At 39.4% G+C, this 26,017-nt stretch overlaps 1 protein-coding gene across 1 annotated transcript in view; it reads left to right on the forward strand.

The window, feature by feature from the left end:
- LOC140239028 (urease subunit alpha-like) overlaps positions 1-26,017 on the forward strand; it is a 57,854-nt gene that overhangs the window by 18,685 nt on the left and 13,152 nt on the right. The window contains exons 3-13 of the mRNA XM_072318925.1: positions 1,379-1,523; positions 4,337-4,403; positions 15,946-16,145; positions 16,871-17,086; positions 17,869-17,948; positions 18,891-18,996; positions 20,027-20,107; positions 22,830-22,937; positions 23,497-23,622; positions 24,526-24,742; positions 25,636-25,740. Of these exons, the coding sequence (XP_072175026.1) occupies positions 1,398-1,523; positions 4,337-4,403; positions 15,946-16,145; positions 16,871-17,086; positions 17,869-17,948; positions 18,891-18,996; positions 20,027-20,107; positions 22,830-22,937; positions 23,497-23,622; positions 24,526-24,742; positions 25,636-25,740 (1,432 nt within the window). The 5' untranslated portion in view covers positions 1,379-1,397. The remainder of the gene's footprint in view (positions 1-1,378; positions 1,524-4,336; positions 4,404-15,945; positions 16,146-16,870; positions 17,087-17,868; positions 17,949-18,890; positions 18,997-20,026; positions 20,108-22,829; positions 22,938-23,496; positions 23,623-24,525; positions 24,743-25,635; positions 25,741-26,017) is intronic.

Consider the following 26,017-nt stretch of genomic DNA (forward strand, 5'->3'; position numbering starts at 1 on the left):
TGTGATTTTATTATTTTAAACAAAATATTTCAAGCTTAGTAATATATAATTCATGTAAATTGATATCTTAAACGTAAATTTATATATATTTGAAAATCAAATATACCATGTGCTTGGCATCAAATAGGCACGGTCCTTTTCTAGCTTCCGTCCGTGTTGCATACTACTTTGCGTACAAACCACTCTCGCGCGCGAATTCTTACCATACTAATGCACACAGTACTCCGTCTAACGAGCAGAACACGGCTGGGAAGAGTTGTGCCTCGGTGACGTCTGACTCTCCGGCAAGACTTGCTCATTAGCATATTCACCGTGCAGATTCACACTTTTTCAACCAAAATTTACGAGCTAATTTGTGGATTTCAAAGTTTGTTTTTGGTGAAAATAGTTCATTGGGGGTACCAACAACAACATACCTTTTTTTATTTCGTGAGGACTGCCTCACTTTAAGGGAGTTGGCCGGATATGGGAGTAACTTGTACATCACTATGATACTCGTATACATTCGTTTGATTTTGTATCGAGACATGAGGACGTCATGATTGTGCACTGATCAACTCCCTTAGTACGATTAGTGACATGGGTGCACGTCACGAGACCGACACCCACGAGTCATGCAGCCTACGAGTTATACAGCCCACGAGTCATACAGCCCATGAGTTCGACACTAAGCAAACAAGGCTCACGAGACCGACATATTAAACCCCGTGTTGTATCTTTCGAACTCGTGGGCTGTTTTTACCAAGTGTCGGTCTCATGGGCTTTTTTTGACTAGTGTCGAACTCGTGGGCTTTATTTGACTAGTGTCGAACTCGTGGGCTGTAGGACGCGTGGGCTGTATGACTCGTGGGTGTCGGTCTTGTGCGATGACCCCAGGGACATGGCAATAAAAGCGATGATATAGTTTTGGTTGAAATGAGGGATTCAGATTTCAACTTTTTGCGTGATAATTAGAAACCACCAATGAAATATTAAAGAGCATACAAGTCTAAGAGGAATTCAAAGTTTATTTGATGAAAATTGTTTTCGAAATGGCTGAGATATCCAAAACCAAAGATGTCCTAATTAAAGGTTGGACCCACCTTTTATTTGGACCATGTTCGGTTTACTTTGTTTTTGGATATCTCAGAAATTTCACAATCCCTTTAAAAACTTTGAATTTTATGCTCTTTAATCTTTCGTTAGTAGTTTTTCATTATCTCACAAAACTTAGAAACCTGCTGAAGTCAAATCTTCACCAAAACTATACCATCCCTTTAACGTCCCTCATTGTGTGTGTGTGTGGGGGGGGGGGTGTGTTTTTGTGGACCAACATTGCTTGTAAATTGGCTGATCGACCAAAGAAAAAAAAACTCAATAACTATTTCACGTTTTACAGATCGACACTTCTGAGCACCATGAGGCTGAGCCCAAGAGAACTGGAGAGTCTTCTCGTTCATCAGGCGGGCTGCCTTGCCCAGCGGCGGCTGGCCCGGGGGTTACGGCTCAACCATCCGGAGGCAGTAGCGCTCATTGCTTCACAGGTACTTTACCAACACATGGCATAATATCTTGTACGGTTTTGAGAACGAACCTCACAATTCGCAGTGATCGCGTAAACCAAATAATATGTCTGTTTTACTTATTATGCACAAAAATCTTTGATTTCATCTTGCGATTGGAAAGCTGAAATGTAAGCAATCTGGTTTTAAGTGTTTGCATGATATTATTGTCAACATATAACCCTCATTGTGTAGGCCTACAGTGTACTATGTATCGTTTGGAATAAAAAACGAAAAATGAAATTAAAACGACGTATACTATAGTATCGAATAGATACTAAAAGTACTAGGAACCAAAACGCAAGTCATGTACGAGCGATACCAATGATGAAACTGAATGAAACACTCAGTCCTGTGCGCACATGGGTAGATGCGTTCACATTTTATTATGATGGGAAAACGGCAACAATTTTTAGTAATTGTCTATGAATAATTTATTTTGAATAGGATGCGAGTGTAGAGGTTTTTTTTTTTTCTTATTTTGTTAGTTTGGAGGGGAGGGATCTCAAGGGATACTTCCAGATATCAATGATATCCATTACTATCATTATTTATTTTTTTTTTTTTGGGGGGGGGGGATGGGGAGGGGAAGAAAAAAATCGAACAGTTACAAGAATTTATCTAAATGTCATTATGAAAATTAATATTTTACATATTAATTTCATGAAATCGTAAAATTGTGTTGATCCTTTAATGGTTGGAAAGAATTGGAAAATCCAACTTCATATTCTGTTAAAATCACGGCTAAGCGGCTCCATCCATCCACTTGTATACCTCTCGTCTTGTAATAGTCTTCTTCTATTTCTTTTTTTTTTGTCTTCTGTCTCCACTCCACGTAATAAGTTTCTCTCTCTCCCTCCCTCCCTCCCTCTCTCTCTCTCACACACACACACACACACAAACACACACACAATCTCTCTCTCTGTCTCTCTTTCTTTTCTCTCTCTTCCAGCATGACAGCGACTTAGTGGTGTAGGGATTTGTTCAGAGGTTTTGTTTCGAATTAGTTAGTTTAGTTATGGGTCTTTTTGTCTTAGTTCCTTTGTTTCTTCCACTTTTTATGTGTATCACTCAATCGATCATATAATTTCTTGTATTACGTGTGTGTGTGTGTGTGTGGGGGGGGGGGGGGGGGAATGCACTCTTCAAGCCCAGCTTTTTAGCTCACCAGAGCCAAAGGCTCAAGTGAGCTATTGCGTCCGGCGTCCGTCGTGCGTCGTGCGTCGTGCGTCGTCCGTCGTGCGTCGTGCGTAAACTTTTTACATTTTCATCTTCTTCTTGAAAACCCCAGGACCGATTTTCATCAAACTTGGCAGGTAGCATCCCTAGGAGGTTAGGAACTCAATTTTTAAAAAAATGGGCACCATGCCCCACCCAGGGGGCCCCCAGAGGGGCCCAAACCCCCCAAAATTAAGGAATCTGTAAAAATCTTCTTCTCTAGAACCAGAAGTGATAGAGCTAAGTTAATACTATGAGTTAGTACATTGATGACTGTAGTTTCAAGTTTGTTCATGGCAGGATCAGGGGTGCCCCCCTTGGGATCCAGGGGAGGGGTTCTAAATGGGGCCTAAATTGTACATTTTCATCTTCTTCTTGAGAACCCCATGACCCATTTTCACCAAACTTGGCAGGTAGCATCCCTTAGGGGTTAGGATCTCAATTTGTTAAAATGGGCACCATGCCCCACCCATGCAGGGGGCCCCCAGGGGGTCCCAAACCCCCCAAATGAAGGAATCTTTAAAAAGCTTCTCTAGAATCAGAAGTTATCGAGCTAAGATAATACTATGAGTGAGTACATTAATGACTGTAGTTTTGAGTTTGTTCATAGGAGATCAAGGGGTCCCCCTCTTGGGGGCAGGGGTGGCGGAGGGGGGGGGGGGGTGGTTGGGAAGGTCTAAATGGGGGCCTGAATTGTACATTTTCATCTTCTTCCTGAAAACCTCATGATGGATTTTCGTCAAGCTTGGCAAGTAGCATCCCTAGGGGGTCAGGATCTAAATTTATCAAAATGGGCACTATGCCTCACCCAGAGGGCCCCAGGGGGCCCCAAATCCCCAATAATTAAGGAATCTTAAAAAAATTGGGCCCTTATTGTACATTTTCATCTTCTACTTGAGAATGCCTGGTCAAATTTTGGTAGAGCTGTGAATAATTTAGATTAATGACTGCGTGAAAGGTGAACTTGCGATACTCAGGTGAGCGCTAGACCCGCGGGTCTCTTATTAGCATTCCTCCCCATTTCCAACATTTCCGTATACTTACAATTTTTTGTAAACTTATCTTTTATTTTGTATTAATATGAAAATTCAATTTCTGTAATATATTTATATGTTTCTGTTGGAAATGAAAAAATGAATGGATGGATGAATGAATGAATGAATGAATGAAATCATTTTCAAGATGTTCTCTCAAAGTCAACATGTTATGTTTGTAAGCTGTATGTTTGCGTTTGTGTGTGTGTGTGTGTGTGTGTGCGTGTGTGTATAATGCATAAAAATCGTTCTGGAAAACATACGATTAAGAGTGTCACTCCACAACTTCAAGAGCTTTCTGGTCGATTCTAATTAACTTTTCTCCGCTTTGTTTGATAATCTATTCAATATAAAGTCAGAGTATAAACGCGGAGGAGAGTTTCATCTTGAGTTAAATAATTCAACCTCACCTTTAATATTTTGCATTACTGGCCCCTACGATGGAGCAGGAATATTTATTGTTGAGATACATAGGAAACAAAGGCGTGAAAATACTGGTTTTGTTTATTTGTCTGATTGCTATTATTTTTATTTTGTTGACAGACGCAGGAATTCGTGCGGGACGGAAAACCAATATCGGAACTAATGAACACAGGAAGGCAGCTGCTCGGTAAAATTACTTCACTTTCATAATTACTTTAGCACTTCAAAAATATTCACACCCCCAAAAATGATTGGAAAAGGTATCATGAAGTTTGCCTATAATACAGTATAGAGTATAGCTATGCTGTTTATGGACTCGCCAACTTGTCATCGCATGCGTGACTTTCTATAAATAGTCATGTAATATGATCCTGTGACACGTCACGTACCGATAGTTGTAGATTATTACAAGTACATCATTATCCCATCATGTACTATAAATAGCGCTATTTTAGTTTGTCTGAGCGTTCGGCTGAGTGCAAACTGAAGGTCACTTTGGTACAATAAATGTATTAAACTGCGTGCTGGTCGTGCACATTGACGCAGACGCAGTATGATAAAACATTGACTATATGACTATACAGCTCTATGTTATGCGTGTGTAGTATCATTGTGTGTATCTAAGTTCATCCCTACGCTTATTATACAAGTTCCTGTGAAAATCGCAAAATTGTATCTTCGGAACGTATTTAGCAGAGGAGGAAATATATGAGAATGCGATTGGAATATCCTGAAAAAAAAATATTTTGACATTGCATTCACGATAACACCTGCTGTCTTGTATAGATTCACCAACCATTTTTTTTTTTTTTTTTTTAAAGAGAGCCATAACGCAACTTTAGTTCACTCTACCTGCGTAACAATAGCACAATTGATTTCTTATGGTTCAGTGTGTCGTTTCACAGCGCTTCAAAATTTAATAATAACATTACTAAAAAGAATCCCTTAACAGAAAAAGCGTTGAAAGATTTCAATGCGGCAGCGCTATTAATATAGTTAAACTGCATGCATCATTTCATGGCAACTTGTCACGCTTAATTTCCCTTTATTGTAAGTACAGAGTTGGCAGAGAGCATTGTGTATTTTGGTTTGCAAATTAATATAAACTGCCGTCCTGACCACCTATAGTGTTTCCTGGATATTCGCGACGTGATTGCAATACAAACGTTATAGTGATTCATGTCCATTAGTGTACAACTGCTAGCAGCTGCACTTCATGGCAGAAGAAAATGCAGTATCAAAAATAAACACTCAGCATGATGCCTGCGAAAAGAAGAAAAAAATCATTTTCCCCGCGATACAGTACAAGCGACTTGCTTGACGTTGTGCACAGGATCCCGTATAGTCCCGTTTATGTTTGATTATGGATATGCACACTTATGTTTGATTATGGATATGCACACAAGTTGTTAGAGGGGAAAGTTCAGATAACCTTTTTTTTTTTTTTAATTCTATATACCGTGACCGTCCTATAGGCCTACAACATTATTTGCTTCTCGATGGGGAAAAAAGATATGCAGTAAAAAATAAACAGCTCAGATAATGCAATATGTACATTTATATTATTACCTATACGAGGTAGTTTTGCGAGGCAATTGCAGTTGATAGTTTGCAGGGTTAAAGGTCAGCAGTTGTTATTTTGCAGGGTTAAAGGTCAGCAGGCAATATTCACGTTCGCCTCTGCCGGTTTTCGCCACGTCGCTGCGTGTCGCGGTTGCACACATCTTACCGTACACAAAACAATGTGTGCAAACAGTGCAATCTTCCGGTTTTCGCCATTCACTTTACACAGGGAGGTGGGAAGAGAAAGAGTGGGATCTCTCTCCCAACATCCCTGCTTTAAATGTTAAACATTCCGATCGATCGACCACGAAAAGAAAACATTCGAGGACGTCGCTGGGTGTCGGTTACACGCACCGCAGAAGAACGCTGATAAATCAACTCATACAAGGAATATTGCCTGCTGACCTTTAACCCTGCAAAATAACAACTGCTGACCTTTAACCCTGCAAAATATCAACTGCAATTGCCTCGCAAAACTACCTGGTATAGGTAATAATTCATGATATTCTACTGAGCCCTTGGGGGTAGGAACGATTTAAATCATTGTTTATTTTAATTGTAATGATACAAGGGTCATGCTGCTTACTTTTTAAAGTAAATCTGTGGGATTGTGGGTGAAAGCACATCAGGGCAATTATCCCTCGAGGTCAATTACCCCCCCCCCCCCCCCCCGGGCTAAATACTGGTTAGTGATAAGGTTAGAGTAAAGATTAGGGTTAGGGTTAGGTTTAGGGTTAGAGTTTGGGTTAGGGTTAGGATTAGGTCCACGCAGAACACTAGTAGGAGGCCAGTAGCCGCCGCAAGTCACAGGCAGTTGACCCGCTTGAAGTACATATAAGTTGCCCATAAAGCGGTTGATCCTATGCCTATATCGGTAGATTTTTTACTCAAATATTACTCCATTTTATTTTGGAAATTTTAGATGAATATCAATATGTGTTCATTCTAACTACTATCTTTAATGATTTCCATGTGTTTCGTATATGTTTAAATAAATGAACTTGATTTGAGAAATATTTCTTTTTTTCGTATTCGAAGATCTGTTGTGAGGGTTTATTTGCAATTGATGTCTTGATTTGGTTTTCTCAGTTGGGCTCTGCTTACACCTATAACAAGATATATATATGGGTGAAAACGTTGAACGATGTACAATTGGGCAAATCAGGGGTCAAAATTAAAACATGTGACTCATTGATATAGATACACCTCAGTGAAATGTCATTATTGTCAGCTTTCTTGCAAACCCAATTATACTGGGATATCTCCAAGGGTGTTGTTTTTATTCAAGGTTAAATAGAACTGTGACATAACGGCGAACGTCTCTGACTAAAATAAACATCGTTTTAGTGAAAATTCAAATGAAGGGTGAAAAAAAAAACATTCAAATGAAGATAGTTTAATCTTGTTCATACTTTCGAAGACTGTGTTAATTTGTTCCTAAAATATTGTTTTTTTTTTTGTTTACAGAAGCTAATACACATGGAAGTTAAAGAAAAAGTGGAGTTTTGTCATTTAAGCAGAGATTTTCATATTCTTATCTTCACTTTCATCTCATTTGAACAAAACATGTAGCAGGGGTCTCATTTGTTTAAATGTTAATGTTCAGTAGATACTAATATGAATTTAGTGCATTTTGTTTGATCAAATCACCATAAAAGCCCTATACAGACGCTGGAAGTAAGTCATGTTTTGATCAGAGACGTTCTGGTTTCACTCATAGACGTTCCTCAGACATAGGCAATACAAATGATGTCCTTTGATCCATATTTAAGAGTTTTGTGAGCAAACAACATTTTCCTTTATTAAACACATGTTAATCTTTTGTCAACAATTCAGAATGGTAATTTCAACTTGAATTATTTTTCATACTAACTGATTGTAACTACGAATCTCCAAATTGTAAGAGGAATTTCGATTTCTGCACCAAAAATCAACAACAAGCCTGTTCTTGATATATTATTCAGATCTTACAATACCTTTTAATGACAGACAACAAAATTACATGAAAAATTTGCAATTTCAACTACTTTACCTAATTACTCATTTATATCAGAGACATTTGCTTTTCCATCAGGGACGTTTCGGCTGTAACTCGATCACTAAAATTAAACATCAAACTCCCTATTTTAAAAGATGCTCGCAACTGGACATTCCACATTAATTGAGAAATCATTTACCTAGGCCTAAATGTCGAGAATTGTTTTTGTTTATGATGACCACTACTTTGCATTTTACCTTCAGGTGTATTATGCAGGTGTGCCCACACGCTATCAATTTTGTATATGTTTGCTTTCAATTGTAGTCCAAATCTATAACAAAGGTAACCACAAATTTATTGATACTAATTTAATTTGACCCCTTAGTCTAAAATATGATTGTATGAGTATAAGCCAGTTTGGCTTTTCATTAGGGACCGTACCTGGGCCACTGTTATGATGTCGTCTCAGAAAGCTGTAATTAACCTTTGCTTATCCTAGAAGCATCAAATTTCGCTGCGCTTTTTTTCATACTATATGGCAGATATAAATTGTAAACAATGTAATGCACTTGCCACAACACCAAACTCAAAAGAATATCGACAGTATGGTATAGCAACTGTTTGTTGACCAAAAGTGAACTGAAAACCTCTTTCAAGAGGTTGACAATATCACATTTTATCTGTCACATCGTTAGGGGATTATTAATCCTTCTTCCTTCAACTCAAAGGCGATGCATTATAGTGTTCATAGTGGAAACTAGGTAAGGGACATTCTTAATAGACGTTTTCTTGTTTCATCACAGACGTTAGTATTTTTCCTTTTTTCATGTATTTGGCTTACAAACCTTAAAAATATCACTAGAATATTTCACCTTACTTCCAAAGGAAAAAGCTTCATTAAAGGGGAAATTCAGCCCAAATGTATAAAGTTATTCGCTGATAAGAAAGAAAATCATACGGGCTCCACAAAAATGAGAAGGTTGTGACATTTTGAAGTTTCGCTAGTTCTTCAGTAAACAGTTTTTGAATGGTCATTATGAATCTGCAAATGGCAAAATGAGCATGTCATCCCCTCACAACTTGCCATAACATTTGAACATAATATTTTGAAATTTCCAGTTTTTCATTCAAACATAATTATGCCCCAGGCTTAAATCCGGGTATATATGTAACTGATCACTATTGCGATGGTAATCAACCAGGAATAGCATTATGTTTCAGATTTCAATGCCAGAAACTTTAAATTTTCATTATTTTTTGTACACGATCAATGGAAAATGGAGAGGTTATGGCATGGTTAGCTCACTCATTTGCATATTCTTATCCACTGTACAAAAACCTTATTTGCAGAAATTGGCAAAAATTCAAAAAGGCAGTTAAGTAAGGGTGCAATTAAACATAATTAAGGGTTCAAGTGTGTCCTGCCATTGTTTCAAATTGGGTGCAAATTATTTGAACCTTTACTTCTTAGCGTATAAGCCTCAAATTTCACAGGCTCAAAAGCAAACTTTGACCCCGTTTACAGTGCGGGGCCGGGCTCGGCCGCGGCTCTGCCGCGGCCGAGTCCGGCCTCAATTGCGCGGCCGAGCCTCGCAATTTTGTCCGTTTACACTGCTGGGCTCGGCCGCGCTTTTGAATCAAACCTTTCAATATTTTGCCGTAGTGGCGCTCTGCTTGTAAACAAACGCAATTTGGTATTGTCTGGTTTTCAGACCCTTTGCCAAATGAATTCCGTGGCGACGAAGTCGCCGTTCGGGCAAAGGCCTTTGCCGAAGGAAAAAAAATCCTTTGCAGGACAAAACCACCTTAAACTATACTAGTTTTCGACGTTGAGGGGGTTAATAACCTGAATAGCGAAAGATACAGGCAGAGGGTTTGGAAGCCAGACTAAAATTGGCCGCGCAATTGGCCGCGCATTTGGCCCAGTTTGCGTTTACACCAAGAAGAGGCAGGGCTCGGCCGCGGCTCGGCCGCGGCCGAGACCACCTCCAGAGCGAGGCCAAATGCGAGGCCAATTTTGGCCTCGCATTTGGCCTTTTGCGCGTTTACACTGAAGCGGGGCTGGGCTCGGCCGCGGCTCGGCCGCGGCCGAGCCTCGCACTGTAAACGGGGTCGTAGTGACGTGCATTAAAAACGGAGTCGGCATTATAACATTGAACTGAATTTCTCCTTCATTTGGTATTCAATGTCCTCAACCAGTGCATAGTATCGACTGTGTCGCTTGCGACACCTGAAACCGGGTTTGGGAAAGTCATTTTTGTGTAAACAGATGGCACCTCCAAGATATCCATCCGGTCTTGCCAGTACCACGGCCGTGGTCCGGAACTTGTAGGCTCCATGAACATGACTGAGACTAAAGATCCTAAACAGGATATTCGGAGTGTTTACAATCCATCCGGTCTTCCCATCTTGCTGTAAGGAAAAAAAAAGAAATAGAGTAAAAATGATATTAAAGTTAACTTGCCATGCACTGGAGCAATGTACGCACAAAATGAACGTCTCTGATCAAAATTATAAAATCAACATTGTTTTTAGATTGCGCAAATGACCTAGAACAATGTATGTATACGAGGGCCATCTACTGTGGAATAATAAAAGATCTACTCCCAATTGTAGTAGTTAAAAATATGTAAAACGTCCCGTATAACGTCTCTGACGTAAACATCTTTGCTTATCAGTACTTAATGGGTTTGATTTTTACAAGATATTAGCATTATATTTGGATTGAGGAACCTATGTGCTTCAAACGTAGGCAGCAATTCGCCATGATGGGTCATTGATATTGGTTTGAGAACAGATCTTATTTGTTCAGAGAACGTCCCTGACCTGCCTAAACCTGTTTTTCTTACATTTCTGCTTCTCTCACAAAAAATACATAATTCAAAGTGACTACTACATTATAATTATAGACTACTGACCTATTACTAGTCATAAAACACAGTTTCTGTCCAGGCAATGTGTTTACACTTTCTCAATCAACAGAAAACCTTAAATTTGAAACTCTTCTACATATTTTCAACATCTTTCAGGAAGCTTCATTTTTCTTAATATTATAACACGCCCGTGTAAACTTTGTGCTTCTTGTTCCTATAATACTAACCGCACCCATCCAGACCTAATTTTACTTTAATGTTCTCATAATTTGTAGAATGGATGTCTTTATTTCATGAAACAGTAATTATCAGAGACGTTTTTCATTTTGCTCAGAGACGTGCGGTCTTTGATCTTCATGTAGAATCTTACATATTTACTGTCTATCCTTCTTTAATTCATTTCTAATCCAAAGGTTAAAATAAATAATTTCACAGATGATACTAATTGGCAAATCTACGGAATGATAACTGTTATAAATCGGTACAAACACCAGGAAAGTTTTTGTTATTACTCACATTTTCAGGATTTGTGGGCATTTCCGTTGTTGAATTATGCCGACTCGATTCCAGGATGGCGCGTCAGCGCGCAAATAAAGTATCATGCAGTGTGTAAGTGTCAGATGAGGGAATATCCCTTTAGAGATTTTCAATCAGAGACATTCGCTTTGATCAGAGACGTTTGCCAATTTGGATTTTCAACTAGAACTCATTTTTATGGACAGTATGTTGCTCTTGTTGCCAATCATCATAATCGCCTGGCTCACACTGACGTACTGATCACCAGTTTTTATCTCAAGCATAATCAACTTTCATTAATAACACCATTAACCAATCGAACATCTCTGATGGTTATTCAGTATAATTTTCTTTAATGAGCCACCACGCGATTATTTTATACAGCTCACTCACAAATTTTGATGGAATGGTAGTATGGATAAGACGCTAAATAAATATGGCCTTACACGTTTTCATATTCATCCTTGAGTTTTTGCGTCAAGGAAAAGATAATTCATTCAGAGACGTTCTTTTTCAGACATGAGTGAATTCAAAAGTTCCTGATAAGATAAATAATAAACAACACGTTCATGGCAGAAGTACTTGATTAAATAGTTGGAGTATGTGGGCTTACTCACAAGGAAAAACAAAGCTGTAGAATTGGATAAGAACAAAAATTGCGACGTCTGATTCTGGGATTTTTCATAAAATATGTATTTTTGTCAATTTTTTCAGCTTTAAGGCATTATTCTTTAAGGAAATGCGGTAACAAAAATACAAAGTGTATATTTTCTGAAAGGCACAACCCTCCCCTACCAAATGATACATAAAACTATGAAAAACACCCACAGGTGACAATTTTGCAAGGGTTTGAATATCGCAAAGCCCGAATATGGCCAATTGTACATCGTTCAACGTTTTCACCCATATATTTTTAATATTTATCGATCTTAGAATAGGTTTAATCATTAAGGAAGACTTTCAATATTTCATTTCTCTTCTCTATCTTACGTATTAGAATAACACAAAGATATAAATTCGAATTTGTCATCATCAGAAGACCGATTAGCATATTTAATACTATTTTGCAGTTCTTTTTATTTCTTTAATAATGTACATTATTTGCTTAGATTCTGTTTAAAAAATTGTTTGGCTCATTTTTTTCATAACAAACATAGGAAATATAGGAAAATGATTGAAAATATCTTTTTTTTTTGTCATTTTGTTTTTATTACTTCAAAGGAAATCACAAATCTGATGAAACAATACCAGCTGATTCCCGGAGAGGAATTTCATTAGCAAAAATACTGTCAATTAAGTCTATGAAGAGGGTAGGTTTTGAAATCATAGGCAAGAAGGATGCCCATATGAATAATCATATAAAGTCTTTTATTATTATTATATCTGTAATTTTCACTCACCACTTCTGTCCAATTCCTTGACCATCATGTCGGTCCACATACTCTCTTCTTAGCCAGACGGAAGTTTGAGTTTGAGTTTGAGTTTCAGTAAGTTTTATTTCTCCACTTGCACACAACAGAATATAAGTATAGCAATATGAAACATATTAATAATAATAATGATAATAATAATAATAATAATAATAGTAATAATAATAATAATAATAATAATAATAATAATAATAATAATAATAATAATAGGGTCTTATTTACCCAGGGTATAGCCTCTTCATTGTTACCACTGCTCTACCAGAGGACCCTGCCATTATTATTACCCTAGCGTTGCCATAAGTACCCATTTATACACCTGGGTCGAGAGGGACATGGTGGGTAAAAGCATCTTGTCCAAGGACGTAGGCACTGATGGGCGGGATTCGAACTCGGGTCCTCCGATCGGGAGTCAGGAGTCTTAATATACGGCACTGTTATCCACTATGCCACAGCGCCCCCACACATAATTACCCGCCACATTTATATTTCCAAATCATGAAAATATAAACAAGATTTCACATTACAAGTATATAATCATGTGAAATAATACATAAATCTCATGAATTTCATTACAGATCTTTTAAGTGTACAGATGGGGGAGACCGTTATCGATAAGCAAATCGCTTGACTTTGACAACGACCTCTGAACATAAATTATATGCCTTGTATTTCTTTTTTTTTTTACGAAAGGAACTGAACACACAGTATTTTAGATGTCATATGACTAAAAATGACAACACAAGGTGGAATGTATAAAGACGAAAAAAAAAATCGAGAATAAGGGACTCGAATAGGAAGAGTAGAGAGAAGAGAGGAGAAGAGAAGAAAAGCGATGAGATACAGTGTTCAGGAGTTCGGAGCTAACTAACAAAAGCGTAATTTTTAATTCGAGTGGTACATTGCGAGAAGAACGTTTTTATAGGATGATTTAAAACGTTGTAAAGAAGAACTGAGTGTAAGGTCATCATTCAATGAATTCCATACATCTGGACCATGATGCCTTATGGAATTTTGAGCTATAATGAGTTTAGGATTTTCCAAATGATAATCTGTTGCATGACGGGTAGGATATAAATGAATACTATAATTTGAAATAATATACATATCTTTAAACAATTCAGGGAGCTGATTGTTAGTATATTAATAGGGCCTACATAAATATTGCTGTTTGCCATGCATGTATATTAGAAATTCTAAGAGTCTTTAAATCATAAAACAAGGTTTCAGTGTGTGCTATTAAAGTAGTGCGAACGGGTAATGAAGTCTTACAGCACGTTTTTGTAGTAACAGTCAGAACTTTATTTTGTTAACACTGCAATTTCCCCACACAAAATTACAGTAGGACCCTAGGTGATATAGGGTAATATGAGTGCATTGTAAAGAATTTGCAGGGTATGTTTGGTGAGATATCCTCTTACTTTCCAGAGGATCCCGATATTTTTTGATATCGTTGACTGAACTCGGTGTATATGATCGGACCATGTTAGGTATGAATCGATAGTTACCCCAAAAATTTTTGCACAAGACCTTTGATCCAATTGCTTACCATCAATGTGTAACATGATATCATCCATTGGTGTATGGCAGTCACGATGGGCGGAGTCCCGGAGGATGGGGTTTTCTTGAAGCCATTCGACAAGGTCGTCTTCGACAGCCTAATTTATTTCACCAAAGCAAGGAACATATTAAAACGATTACATATATCAATATTCGGATATGATTACAAACATTTCAGTAAGACAGTGAAAAGGAACAAAAATACAAATAGATTGACAATTACACGTACATAGGTTAACAAATATGCTATGGTAGGTAGCAGCCAGAAAGGAGATGTCCCTTATTTACAGCTGACCTAGAATAATTCAATCAATTTCAATTATTTATATAATGTGTTCCAATGAAAGTAAAAACGTTAGAACAGGACAACACAAGACAAAGCAAAACATAAAATGACAATAATACAGGATGTCTCGAAACATAGGGGATAAAAAACATACTCCTTACCTTAATAAATTTGGCTGTAATTATTGAGAAGAGCTTTTTTGTAACCAGATTTAAACGTATTCAAAGAGTTAGCATTACGAATTGCACAGGGGAGAGAATTCCACAGGGTAGGACCAATGTAAATGATAGATCTTTGATAAAAAGAAGTACGAGATAGAGGTAGGTGAAAATCATTGGCGGATCGCGTGCTATAATTATGAATTTGATTATTAAAAGTGAACAAATCTAAGAGAGTCTTTGGTAACAAACTATTTTTACACAAATACATAAAAATTCCAGCTTGATATTTATACATATCATTCAACCGCAATATCTTCAGGGATAGGAACAGTGGTTGGGTGTGGGCAAGAAAAGAGGCATGGGAAATGATTCGTATTGCACGTTTTTGAAGCACTGAAAGTCTTTGAATATAACATTCGTGAGCATTGCCCCAGACAGTTATGCCATAGTACAAATGAGGTAGAATCGTTGATCTTCTTGGATAGCCTCACTCTGCGAGACGTGTTGGACTCATTGTTCTCTGGAACGTCCGTTTCATTGGCTTCTTTGATCTCTGTGGCGTCGAGGACTTCCTGGTCCCTCGCGGTCGGAACTTCATCGGTCCGATGAACTTCAGCAGCAATTTGATCTATTTGCTGCGAATCTCCTAGGCTTTGTGGCCGGCCCTCCACTGGACGGTCTCTGCCCTTGTTCCCTTTCCGTCTTCACTGCACGAAAGCTAGTTGAGAAATGATTGTTTGCCAATCCACTCGACGAGTATTGTCCAGGCTCGCACCTCGCAGGCAACTCCTACGCAGATAACACGCAGTTGTGACGCAGGTACTTCGCAATGTCCGTATGTCGCCCGCAACTAATAAAAAAAAAAAAAAAAAAAAGATCGACTTCGAAGCTCTCACGTGACACCCACGCGCCTGACACGCAGTTCACACGGAATACACGTTTACCATGTAAGACGCATGCGAAACTCTCCCTAATTCTTGTCCGTCCGCAGAAACTATTCTGCATGCTGGAAAATCTCCACACGCAACTTGACAAGCCTGCGTAGTTTGCCCGGAAAGGTGTGACAGGGCCTTTTTTTGGGCTGCGGGTAAATAGGACCTGCGTGCGCAACTCTGGGTAACTACGGGTGAGATACGTGCTAGGTACTCTCATGTGCAGGTCATCTGCGGGGACCTCCGGGTAGCAAAAATTGTTCTTCGCAAGTCGCACGCAAGCCTTGCCTGGAAAGGACCAGTGTGGCACGGCATTTACCTGGGTTTTTATCTCATTTGCAAACGGTTAATAATGCTATGTTTCCATTCCACTGGGTTTTAATATCTCGTCTCCTGATTCATGACTTTATCAGCGGCATTTCCTTTCACGCAGGTCTTCGTCAGGTTCTTCCGGGAGTTGCCGAGATGATCGATCAGGTCCAGATCGAGGCGACTTTTCCCGACGGGACCAAACTCGTCACCATCCACCAGCCGATCGCGCGTCCCGACGGGAACTTGGAGCTCGCCCTCTACGGTAGCTTCCTCCCAGTTCCCGACTTGTCGGTCTTTGATCAGCCCGATGCCGCAAGCCAGGTGCGCTATATCAGTATTAACCCCTTTTGTGCCAGTGAGTCAAAGGTGTACATAATATTATTTTACACACATACCTGTGAACAGGAAATTAAAGTGGCATACAGTTGGTTAAAATGTTTCATCTTTATAATGGTTGTAGGGACACATGAATTGTGTAGAGTTTGATCATAAAATAGGCCAAGCGCTATTTTAAAATAATTATTTTGAAGTATGTTGGTCCTTCATCAGGTAGAGGAAAATGAAACATTTCCAGTGAATTCTCATTTAAAACATAACAAGAGGTTCTTGAAGTTAAGGTTAAAAAATCCCAAATTATCTACTATTTTTTTTTAACAGCTTTAGTGGTAAATATCTCAACTTAACAAGAATGGAATTTACTCTATTTCCGATCGAACTCTTCATGTGTTGAGCCATAGCAATCAACTTCCAACCCTAGCTTTGACTTGACACTGGCGTTACGTCGTATAACTCTAAGAGATTGATATGATACATGTTTATGTATAATATATGCACCCTTCTCTCAAACAAACAGTGCTGCAAAAATGTTCAGAGGACAATAACCATTGCCAAACGGAAACGGTAGTGTTGCTAGAGATGCGGATAGGTAAATTTCACTCTTTCATTACCGTCGACACCCTAATTCATAGTATGTGGTCACTGACATCTTTATGTGGCTGTGGTTCAGAGAGGATTAATAATCAGGGTCCTAATTTCTCTTACTTTAGGGTGAAGCAGACGCACCTCTCGCCGTTTGCCCCGGCGAGTACTTCCCGGCCAGCGAGGCGGAGGACAGCATCGTGCTGAACCCCGGCCGGGCCACGAAGAGACTAACGGTGACGTCCACGTGCGACCGACCGATCCAGATCGGCAGCCACTATCACTTCATCGAGGCCAACAAGTACTTGAACTTTGACCGCCAGGCTGCCCTCGGCATGAGGCTAGTAAGCCCACTTTGACCTGTGATGGCGCTACGCCTCGTAGATATTACAAGACATTAGTGAATAATTGGTGATTAGCAAGTGACTATGCTAGAACAGGGGGAATTTCATGAAGCGTTTTGTCAGACATCTTATTTTCTTCTGCCGAACTGTTGGAAGCTACTAAATTCCTTGCATCTAATTGGCTGAGAGCAATTTTGTCCTTCAAAGTTGTTGGAAGTTGTCATGAAATCCCCCCCCCCCTCTCGGTGTAACAAACAAACGTTTGCTGACAATGTTAGTATGAAACAAACCATCTTTTTGAGCAAAGAAAAAGTGTTAATACTGATAAAAAAAAACAGGCAAAATAAACGTACCTGTAGATTACTGTTCAATGTGTACAATGATATGGATATAGAAGACGCGAATGCATAATGCACTCAGCACACAGACATGTTCGTAATAATGATCATATAATGTGAACTATACGAAGAGAAATGATACCAGCTTACTGACATAGCGCTCAACACATTGAATGCTGGCAGTTTACCCTGTCTTCTTTTGCGCCTAGTGCAGGTTTGAAGAACATAAAAAACCGAAAATTGAGAAGGATGTCGCTTTGGGGTAAAGCGCGCCATGAACCACATGGTAGTGCCATTTCTTGATTATCGAGAGAAAACAAAGCAATAAATTGTGTTTTTTTTTTTGTCTGAATCTCGTCATGTGTTATTGTCCTTGGTTTCTGTTTTTGTGCTCAAGCCTAACTCAGCGATGTTTTGGTTTTTTTATTTTCTTTCACGTCTTAGAACATTCCATCGGGGACTGCCATTCGCTTCAGTCCTGGTGAGACCAGACAGGTTAATCTTGTCGCAATCGGAGGCAACAGGTAAAAATTCAAGCACACCAACAGAGAAATAGATTTGAAGGATGATCATGCATTTCATTTTCAGTTTTTTTTTTTTTAAATCGTCCCTGTCAATACTAGCATTATTTTGTTTGTGCTATCATCTGAGTGATTATTATCATTTCCGATCATTGCAATTAAATTCTTCTTCCTCTCACGTCTGTCCTCTTTATTTTCTGCTGCCTTTGATTTTGGACTTGGTTTGTCGTAGTATTTTTAAACTTTTTTTTTTCTCATTATGGTTATCATTACCAGGACAATAATTATGATGACTATCACGAGTGTTATAGTCACCGTTATGAAAGAAGCACCAAAGCGGATGAAAAAGGAGTATCTCTGGCAGAACCAATAGCGAGTTTTATATCTGCGACGCGAACGCCGTAGCAACGACCACGCTATTATGCTAAAGATGGTGTTTTGCACATGCGCGAGACAGCTGTTTCCATTGTTCAATCCGGGAGGCTGCATCGTGCAAGCAGCGTTCCCGTCGCAGATATAGAGCTCGCCATTCACTGCCGAAGCGAACTGACTGACAGTGCATGAGAAAGCGCGCTCATGACCAGGGATGCGGTTGCCTAGGTGACCGTCGATTACGACGGACATTTTCAGCGCTGCTCTTTCTGTGCCTGTGCCATCACTGTTCTGTCTTCTGACCACTGGACAAGGAACACTGATTTTCGACCTCATGCTTCTTTACAACCAAGGCTCTGTATAATCCATAATTTTGTTGAGGGCATCAAAAACATACTTTCAAAGGGATGAATGAATAATGTATGTATATTTTTTTTTCTTCACGTTCATGGTTTCGTTTGGGTACTTAAATAATCATTGCAAAATTGTTGCAAACTAAACATGTCGCTTAGTGTATCATAATGGTAACAAGACTTGCTATCTGTTTCTTGTTTTTTGTTTTATCTTTTGAAGAGTAATTCGAGGTGGTAACGGACTTGTGGACGGACCAGTGGAGGGCGCCGACTTTGACACAATCAAGAGAAAAATTATGGAAAGCGGCTTCGGGCACAAGTCTCAGGTAAAATCTCTGCATTAGCGTGCAGTGAGTTTTCCTGAATGTGCATTAAATGCACTGCTTATACCACTGGGAGCAGTGATTGAAAAAAAAAGAAAAAAAAAAGATGTTCCAGTTGTCACATTTGATGCATATGTATACTTCAGTTGTATAACAAAACATCCTGGTACTGTTTAACAAAAATAAAATCGCAAAAAAGCCACAAAATAGGGAGATATCACTAATTTTCTGAATAAATTATAACTGTAGACGGTTTGTTTTATAAACGATTTTAGTAATCTGTTGTTCACATTTTGTATATTTAACAATACTTAACAATTATCAAACTGAATAACATTTTTTCATTGGTTGTTTTTATCAATAGCTGGCATTTTACATAGATCTATTCTTAAGCACTAAAGCTGTTTTTTTTTTTCATCTTCAAATGGCAAATAATAGCTTTAATGCCATAACTGTGTGTAACGTGTAAGCATCTTGCTTATCAAATTTGTGATGTATTATGGAATAGAAATAGTCTTGTTATATCAAATTTCTTCTGACTTGCTTTATTGGTAGTTTGGTTTTTTATTTTTTAAAAAGACCCCCCTAAAAGAAAGATAAATGAATAAGTCAAAGACGAAATAAAAACAAATGAAGAAATAGATGAAAGCTGATGATGATATCATTTTCAGTTGTAAATTACATACTTTTTACATTTTTGCCTACTTTACAACTGCAAAAATGAATTGCAACTGATTGCAAATTGCCCTACATCGACGTAAATAAGCACTGAATTGATCAGTGTTTTAGTAGTAGCCATGATAAAAAATCATGAGAGTATGTACGCCTATGATTTTTTTATCATGGCTACTAGTAAAACACTGATCAATTCAGTGCTTATTTACGTCGATGTAGGGCAATTTGTCAATCAATTGCAATGAAAACAGCTCGACGGAAGAATTTCATGAATTTGAATGCAATAATGAAGATGATAACGGTGATAATGATTTTTATTTATGTATTATTATTGTTTTTGAATATTTGTTTTTCTTAGGATGCTACTGATGTAGCTCTTGTGAGCAAGATACCACGCCTCAGCTACATCCACACCTATGGACCTACAGTTGGCGACAAGGTACTTAAATTAAGAGGGACTTAGCTACCAGGAACTGAACACCGTCTTCACAATTATATTTTGTGCAAAACATTAAAGGGACATTCCAGATGATGATTTTGAAAATTTCACACCATGTTCTTACATAAATCGACAGCTCCATGTATAGATTTGTTGACTGGGGCTTTAAGACGAGTCACTCAATTTGTACTCGATCGTGAGGATCTGCTTTACAACTACAGGGAGGATTCATTCTATCGCTTTGTCTACGTGAAGCCCCAGTCATATAGACATGCCGGATCACCCCGGATCTGATCCGGGGTGATCCGGGGAGAGATCCGTATTGACGCCTTGGGCATCCTTGGACATCCGGGAGGCCGACACGGCAACTTTTGGAGGTCAAAAACATCCGGTGTCACCCGGGGACTGCCATGTTGGCAGAGCAATCCGGGATGGTCCGTGTGGCTGCCGTGTAGCTGCCGTGTTGGTCCGTGTAGACGCCGCGCTCTTCCGGCCTTATCCGTGTAGCTGCCGTGTTGATACCGTGTGTACAGTCACATCAACGCTCGTCGACGCTCCATCGAGGTCGAAACTATCCCGGATCTCCCCGGATCATCGTGCAGATTCTTGAGGATCCGTGTTTAATTATATGTGACTAGGGCCTGAAATTAAACCATGGTGAAAATGCAAGGACACGTATAGCGATAATGATATGAGGTTTTGTCTTTGAGGCAGTTGCCTTTACGGGGCAATTTACTTCTCCAGCAGGATGAGCAACGGAAACGTTATTCCTCTTCTGCAGTATGCTAGTTCGGAGTTTCAATAGCTCATGTGCACATTGGTACGAATGGCCTTCCTTTCTTACCAAAGGGTCCAATTCCATCTTTCCTCCTTATAACAGCAGTTTATGTTGTTATTAATGTGATATGCTGCCTTGATTATTTATTCCCATGTTCAAAGATGACGATTATTTAAGCCTTCGATATTCCTAGGCTCCTGCGTATCAGAAAGCTCGTCTCTTTGACAAGTTCAAGTGTATTCTCATCTTTTCCCATGTTTATATTTGCCAGAAAAAAACACCCCAAACAGACATTTTCTCTTCCGCTTGTTTGCGCCTCTTCCACTCAACTGTACCCCCTCCGAGTGCGTGTGGATCCGGTCTTGAATGTTGATACATATTTCTCGACCCCTCCCTCTCCGGTCGCCCTCCTCCCCCCTCCCCGCCCCTGCCCCCGCCCCCGCTTCTTCGCTGCTGTTGTCTTGCAGCTTAGGTTCCGAGATGCTTGCAGCACCGTCCCATGGAAATCAAATGGCTTACTTCTTTTATAGTGCACTCTACATGAGTAATGTGTTTAACTCCCTACGTGTGCAGTGCTGTTGTACCTACATGTAAATTCTTGTCAGCTTTCATGAATTACAAGAGCCCACGGCACACACACACAAACACACACACACACACACACACACATACACACTTATAATAACTGTTAAACAAGATCTCGTGTTATTCAAATTCATGAAATTCTCCCGTCGAGATGTTTTCATTGCAACTGATTGACAGATTGCCCCACATCGACGTAAATAAGCACTGAATTGATCAGTGTTTTAGTAGTAGCCATGATAAAAAATCATGGGCGTACATAGTATGTACGCCCATGATTTTTTATCATGGCTACTACTAAAACACTGATCAATTCAGTGCTTATTTACGTCGATGTGGGGCAATCTGTCAATCAGTTGCAAAGATCTCGTGTATCAGCATAGAATTACTCCTTAATGTACAGGAAAAAGATCATCAAGATACAGTAACCGTTTTTCTTCAATGTCACTGTTAACCCCCAGCTAAACTGTCACACACCCACCTGCTTGTGCAAAGGTCCTACTGAGTGACATATCCTATGCACACACATCCCTTCGCTGGCAAACCTAATGTTTGTACACTCAAACAAAGTGGTGTGACCTGCCAATCATACACTGTCTTGATCTTTAATGTTTAATCAAACACGTGCGTGCATACGCTCCCTGTTTCAATACTCAGTTATACATTAGGAATCATAAGGGGGATCTGTATATAGATAGATAGATAGAGAGAGAGAGAGAGAGGGAGAGAGAGAGAGGGAGAGGGAGAGAGAGACAGACAGACAGACGGATAAAAAAAGGAGGAAGGAAATTACTAAAGAATGTGGTTTTCTTGTCCATTTACAAATGAAACCATGGTTTAAACCATAGACAAAAACCATGGAGCGCCAAGTGTCGCATGGAATATTTCGTTACGAGATCAGTTATTTCGTCGATGAAATTATTATTTTGTAACGAAATGACAACATTTTGCAACTAAATGAACATTTCGTCAACGAAATTATAATTTCTCTAACGAAACGGTCATTTTGTCAACGAAATGACCAATTTCGTAACGAAATATTCCGTGCGGCACTTGGCGCTCCATGGTTTTTGTCCATGGTTTAAACCATGTTTTCATTTTTTTTTTGTACCACCTTCGTGAATTCGGGCCATAGGGTTTAGAATAATATAATACGTGTACCCCAACAATGTGTAGTTACAGGTCTGTGTAACTAGCCCTTTCAAATTATAATATCGTAATTTTCATGTTCGCATTATACATATATATATATATATATATATATATATGTATATATAGATAATATTAATATCGTAATTTTCATGTTCGCATTATGCATATACATATATATATATATATATTAAACTAACTGTTGTCCCACAGGTCCGTCTTGGGGACACGTCCCTGGTCATCGAGGTCGAGCGCGACCTCATCTCCTTCCCGAACGGCGAGTCGAGGTACGGTGACGAGTGCAAGTTTGGCGGTGGGAAGGTGAGCGCCTCGTCATTCAGTTCAGTTCAGTTCAGTCCGATTTTATTTCTGCATTTTCACATGATAATCATGCAAAATGTACGGAACATGTACACGTATTGTGTATTTTGAACAAAAACGCACATAATGAATTCACAGTATCATGATCCCTATAATCGCTTCCAGTTAGAGAGAGAAAAAAAAAAGAAGAAAGAAGGAGTCTGCCATCTTATTGAGAAGAGGAAGAAGAAGAGGAAGAAGAATAAGAAAAAAAAAACAACTTCGGTGTTCGTGGTGGTGAGGTCTTTGGGAAAATCAGGATGAGGATGTTTGGGCGTATTGTCACCTGTTTTATGTATTTGTTTATTTATCTATTTATTTGTTTTACTTACTTATTTGAGTCGAACCAAACAAAACAAATAATATACATTATGTACATGTGTGTGTGTATGTGTCTTGTGTATATGTGTGTGTGTGTGGGGGGGGGGGGGAGGTTGATTTTGTTTTAATCTGGCTTGTGTGTTCTTGCATTCATCAACCTGATGAAACTTAACAACGGTGACTATTTGCACCTCTACAGGTTTTGCGTGAGGGAATGGGACAGGCGGCACATCTCGCATCCGCCGATACTCTGGACACCGTTATCACAAACGCCCTCATCGTTGACGCAGTGTTAGGTATCGTAAAAGCAGACGTGGGCATAAAGGTAAGCACCTTATTTCGACTGACTTGAAGGAACATCTCTCCAACAGTACAAGTGAATTAATCTACATTGTCATTACCGTAGGAATGTGCAAGTTCGAAAGCAATTCCACTGTTGCCATAGACGGGTACAATGCATTTTGCTAAAGGAGAACATAATTTATCTAGTCTTGATTTGACTGACGAAGACAGTGCTGTGTCGTTGGTTTATCTCTGTAAAATGGGTGGGTTGATTATGGATCATGAGTTCTTGGCTAGGTAGATGAACCCCTGTTCCAAATATCCTTTGCCCCTCGTCTGCTTTCGTGAATCCTTCCCAAACCATCCCCTTCCACTCATCCGCTCTATACTTCTCTTTCATCATCTTCTCTTCCAAAAACTTCCCACCCCTTCCCCCTTCTCTCTTACCCCCTTCCAAACCCCTCTCCCATCTCTTCTCTCTCTTCTTATCTCCTGTTTCACCCTCTTTTCTTTCTCCTCCTTACTCCCCCATCTCCTGCCCTCTCCTCTCTTCTTTCCGTCCTCTTTTCTCTGTCCCTTACCAACTATTTCCGAAACCCCTGATCTCCCCTTCCCATCTGCCCCTCACCACCCTCTCCTTAACCATCATCCCTACTCCTGCCTTCCCTTACCGTCTTCACTCCTCCCCCGATCGGGCATAATTTCATTTATTCATTTATTTTATTTCCAGTTTTCTTTAATCAGGGTAGCCTCGTCAGTTATAAAACTGCTTTCAATGAGGGCCCTGCAGATGGGCAAAAACATAAAAATACAATACATACCATTGAAAACAAAAGTTTACAGATAAAACTGCAACTGGCAAAACACAGATAATAAAATGAAAACATGACCTTCCTTTTCACCTCCCTCCCCCTACCTTCTTCACCCTGTATGCACTATATACCAGGATGGTCTTATCGTAGGGATCGGTAAGGCGGGGAACCCTGACGTCATGGACGGAGTGACGGAGGGCATGGCAGTGGGCGTGGAGACGGAAGCCATCGCCGGTGAGGGGAAGATTCTGACAGCCGGCGGGCTGGATGCCCACATTCACTTCATCTGCCCTCAACTGGCTAGGGAGGCTATCGCATCGGGCCTCACCACCATGTTCGGCGGCGGAACGGGTGAGGGCGCCACACATATCTAGCTAGGATACTAACTGTATAAACACATCTAATGCATTACTCTATATTAAACCAGTGCAGTATAAACATATTCGGTTTTGAAATCAGAAATCAGAAGAAAAGATGATACGACGAGTTGTGTAATTAGTCAGGTTTATTGTTTTCTCAGTGCATAGATTAACTTCTTGAGTCATACTGAAGCCCCCCGGTTATGACTGAAATAGTTCACATAAAAACAGCACCAAAACGAATCGGTCTATATACGGCACTCCATTATACGGAATTGCATTAAACTAGTGAAATAAATAATGTTAATCTTTCATGAACTTGGCAGCGTTCAGTTAAGACGCTCCCTGACACGCATTCAAGTATCTTGGAATGAGTTTTTGATTGCGGAGTTAACTCAATTCTTGTTCAGTTGAGATATTTGCCATAAAAGCTGCTAAAAAGCAAAGAAAATCAATGAGAAAATGTGAGATTTTTTTACCATAACTTCATTATTTTACAAGTAAGGTATCACTAGAAAGTTTGATTTTGCTCTGTCTACTGATGGCTTACTGTAATACGTAGGAGGAAAAAAACGGCGCACAGCCCATTTTGCTTTCAAACTCTTCTGCAAATGTACACTGCGCTAGGGAGTACAGTGTGACGACAGGCGCTATATTAACATGCCGTAAAGAGTTGCTTAGCAGGAAAAGAAATAAGAATTATCTGTCATACCGATATACAAGTTATCCTAATGCCCTGTTATATTCCAATAACGTTCTCTGGACAAGTGCTAAAGGCAACGGCTATTCTGCCGATGTGATATATTGTATCAGCTGAATAGGAACAAACTGCTGATGGGGCTTTATAGCATGATTACTTTTCGTCTCTGTATCACGCGTGAACAGGTCCAGCCACTGGAACCTGTGCCACCACATGTACTCCGGGCCCAAATCACATTAAAAACATGATCATGAGCACCGACGCATTCCCTCTCAACTTTGGATTCACTGGTAACGTATACTTTTATTTTTCCCCCTCCGCCATTCAATTCTTATTCCCACAGCAAAGGCATAACAGACAACAGCAATAACAACAACAATAATGTTAATGATAACAACAATAACAACAACGAAGATGAGGACAGGGCCACGTTTTATTAAGAGATAAAATTCATCATAATTTTCATTACCACACAGGTTGCCATAGACTTATGAGAGAAATCAACTATATAATCAATTATAACTCTTCATAAAACAGGGCCCATGAACAGTATGGGCAGCAACAAAA

Source organism: Diadema setosum, chromosome 15 (genome assembly GCF_964275005.1).
Source record: "Diadema setosum chromosome 15, eeDiaSeto1, whole genome shotgun sequence".
Lineage (NCBI taxonomy): Eukaryota > Metazoa > Echinodermata > Echinoidea > Diadematoida > Diadematidae > Diadema > Diadema setosum.